This window comes from Saccoglossus kowalevskii, chromosome 3, assembly GCF_978046115.1.
Source record: "Saccoglossus kowalevskii chromosome 3, keSacKowa6.1, whole genome shotgun sequence".
Classification (NCBI taxonomy): domain Eukaryota; kingdom Metazoa; phylum Hemichordata; class Enteropneusta; family Harrimaniidae; genus Saccoglossus; species Saccoglossus kowalevskii.
This window is the reverse complement of record NC_140643.1, coordinates 47,484,684-47,487,634: the sequence shown is the minus strand read 5'-3', so window position 1 is coordinate 47,487,634 and position 2,951 is coordinate 47,484,684. Positions and strand designations below refer to the sequence as shown.

The 2,951-nt window shown below is 38.2% G+C and overlaps 1 protein-coding gene across 1 annotated transcript; it reads right to left on the bottom strand.

Annotated features, from left to right (window-relative positions):
- Positions 1–814: 814 nt before the first annotated feature.
- On the bottom strand, positions 815–1,900 carry LOC100372933 (melatonin receptor type 1B-B-like). Its single transcript, XM_002737631.1, has one exon. It carries the CDS (start codon positions 1,898–1,900, stop codon positions 815–817), a length of 1,086 nt encoding a protein of 361 aa, XP_002737677.1.
- Positions 1,901–2,951: the final 1,051 nt, after the last annotated feature.

Sequence of the window (2,951 nt, the reverse complement as noted above, 5' to 3'; positions counted from 1 at the left end):
TATACCTCCGTCATAATAATGAATGTTTTGTTTATACTCAGAGTCACAGGTAATATCCTCGAAAAAGGATGTTGTCTAATGCGCGCAAATATTATCTTTGCAATCTTGCCACCTTTTTCACCAGGATGATGTTTATGGCTTCAGCTTCATCCTTTTACATGTACAATTATTGATGTGCTAAACCGCATTGAAAGTCAATAGCGTATTAATTTGTAATCTATTAGTGAGTATTGGTTGGACATGTTCAAAAATAATTCATATATATAAATACATATCATAATTTAACAAAAGTATTAAATAGCAAATACCTACACACAGACTTACGCACATTTACTAATATAAATCAAAATTCAAGTTAAGTGATAAGTGATACAAATTAATACTATATAAACAAATTTCAATACTGTGTTAGAGTTTGCGAGACAGTATGCCAATCAACTGTGGATCTAAAATTGATTCAAAATGTTCAATGATGAATATCAAAAGTCTTAATTTCATTTAGACATTCTAGTACTTGACTGAGATTTCCGGCATTATCTGCATGTTTACCTCACAAATGACGTTATTAATATAATTTTTATTGACGAGTCCGTATTTGTGTTCTAATTATTTCTTTATAAAAAAAACGCCGGGAACAAGCATCCATGCTTGTATACACACGTTATTAACGCAACATATATATATAAATATAGAACATAATATATACTGCAATTGACAAATCATACATTGTTATACACCAATACCAATAGTGGCGTTACTTAAGTCAATTTTGACCTACAAAAGTATAGACGCAACTCAACATTTTTCTTTGAGATTACAGTGACACTTCTTCGACACCAGCTAGTTTGATAGGGCGCGGTGTAGCTTTCGACTCTGGTTTGGTCGGCATGGACAGTACTGACACCGTCGTTGTGCCGACACGATTGCTTTTCAAAATTGCTTCACGGCAACAACAGAATATGTATGAGATAATTACGGCATAACCATCGCGGAATTGCTTGTTCATGACTCCGTACAATATACTGTCCAATGCGCTGTTTCCGTGTGCCATAATCCAAACAGTGATATGTATATAATGCGGCCAAGTGTCATTGACGTCCGCTACAACTACTATGGCGTAAGGAACCCAGCACGTAATGAACACGAGAAAGATAGCAAACAACGTTTTCATCAACTGTATATCTTTTTTTTTCAGTCTGACTGTATTTCTCTGGAATCCTCCAGTGAATGTCAGACCATGATTTCGAACCAGTAAATATACGCTGATATAGCAGTACAATATGATGCATGCCGGTACGAGTACCGCTGATATGACGAAAAACAACAACCAGCTGAGACTAGCTGTTCGGCTGTATGAACAAACCATTGTCTTGGCGTCGTAACCGTGATCACCCCAACCAACAAAGTTCGGGAAATCTAACAGAAAACAGCTAAGCCAGACGGCCGCTGCCATCGCCAGAGTGGTGGGCACTGTATAGATCTTCCTATACAGATGGGACTTGCATATATATATGTATCTGTTAATACCAACCGCCATGATGTTCCAGAGCGAACAACTGCAACATATGAGGCAGAACGAACCTACAAACGCGCATAAGGTAGTTTGAGGAGGTAAAAATTGGCGAGACGTGATGATACCGACGATGGTGAACGCATCAACCAACGAGGTGACACCGATATCTGCTACAGCTAGATTGACGATAAATATATTGGATACAGTGTGTAATTTCTTGTTCATAATCACCGTCAACAGTACCAAAGTATTACCACAGGTCCCCATCATGCACAGGCAAATCGTTACCAGTAGATACACGGCGATAAAAGGGTCATCTTCGACCACCTCTCGAAAGTGTAGTAGATTCTCACTATTAGTAGTTGAGTTGGACATATATTCTGCCATGGATGTATGTATAGTTTTAACAACAACCGTTCTTCGACACTGTTTCCTCACATACACTCTGTGATATCTGCTCCGGTTTACGAAGTGTTCAGAAACCACCTAGATGGGCACACCAACATATATCATGAAACTTGCTCTTAAATATCTCTGTATCGCAACATATGTGGTGACGTCACTGAAATTATAATCAATGCTATCTTTCATAAGGAATGGAATGACACAATACATGGGCAGGTAAGCATGCGTAGTCGGAACTTATGGCGTCTAATGCAAAATCAGTAGTCATATTAATGAAGCACAGAAGCCGAAAGTGTAATTTCTAAAATCAATCTTGAAGGCAAAATATTTCTCGACGTTGGTGAAACTGCATAATTGCACAATCAGAATACTAACATACGGGCGAGTTAAATTCAATCCCCGATTAACGTACCATATAGTGAAATGCCTGATTTCAGAAAGTAACGACGGCTATGACCATTTCTGAGACTTCTAAGATCCCGTAAAAGATCTAATTAATTTCTCGATGCTCTTATATAATACAGCATTTTACTAAGTGTCACAGTCGCAATAACTCAAAATTACGCTATGCAGTCATCACAGAATTTACGTGTTTCAGTCGAACTAACTCGGAATTACGTTATGTAGTCGTCACAGAATTCATGTGTTACAGTCGAACTAACTCCGAATTACGTTTGTAGTCGTCACAGAATTCACGTATCACAGTCGCATTAACTCGGAATTATGTTATGCAGTCGTCACATAATTCACGTGTTTCAGTCGCATTAACTCAGAATTGTGTTTTGCAGTCGTCACAGAATTCACGTGCTTCAGTCGAACTAAATCAGAATTACGTTTTGCAGTCGTCACAGAATTCACATGCTTCAGTTGAACTAACTCAGAATTATGAGATGTAGTCGTCACAGAATTCATGTGTCGCTGTCGCATTAACTCAGAATTACGTTATGCAGTCGTCACAGAATTCACGTGTTTCAGTCGCATTAACTCAGAATTGTGTTTGCAGTCGTCACAGAATTCACGTGCTTCAGTCGTA

What these genes read in the sequence shown, in the direction of transcription:
- LOC100372933 (XM_002737631.1), bottom strand. Translation starts at nt 1,900, where the DNA reads ATGGCAGAATATATGTCCAACTCAACTACTAATAGTGAGAATCTACTA.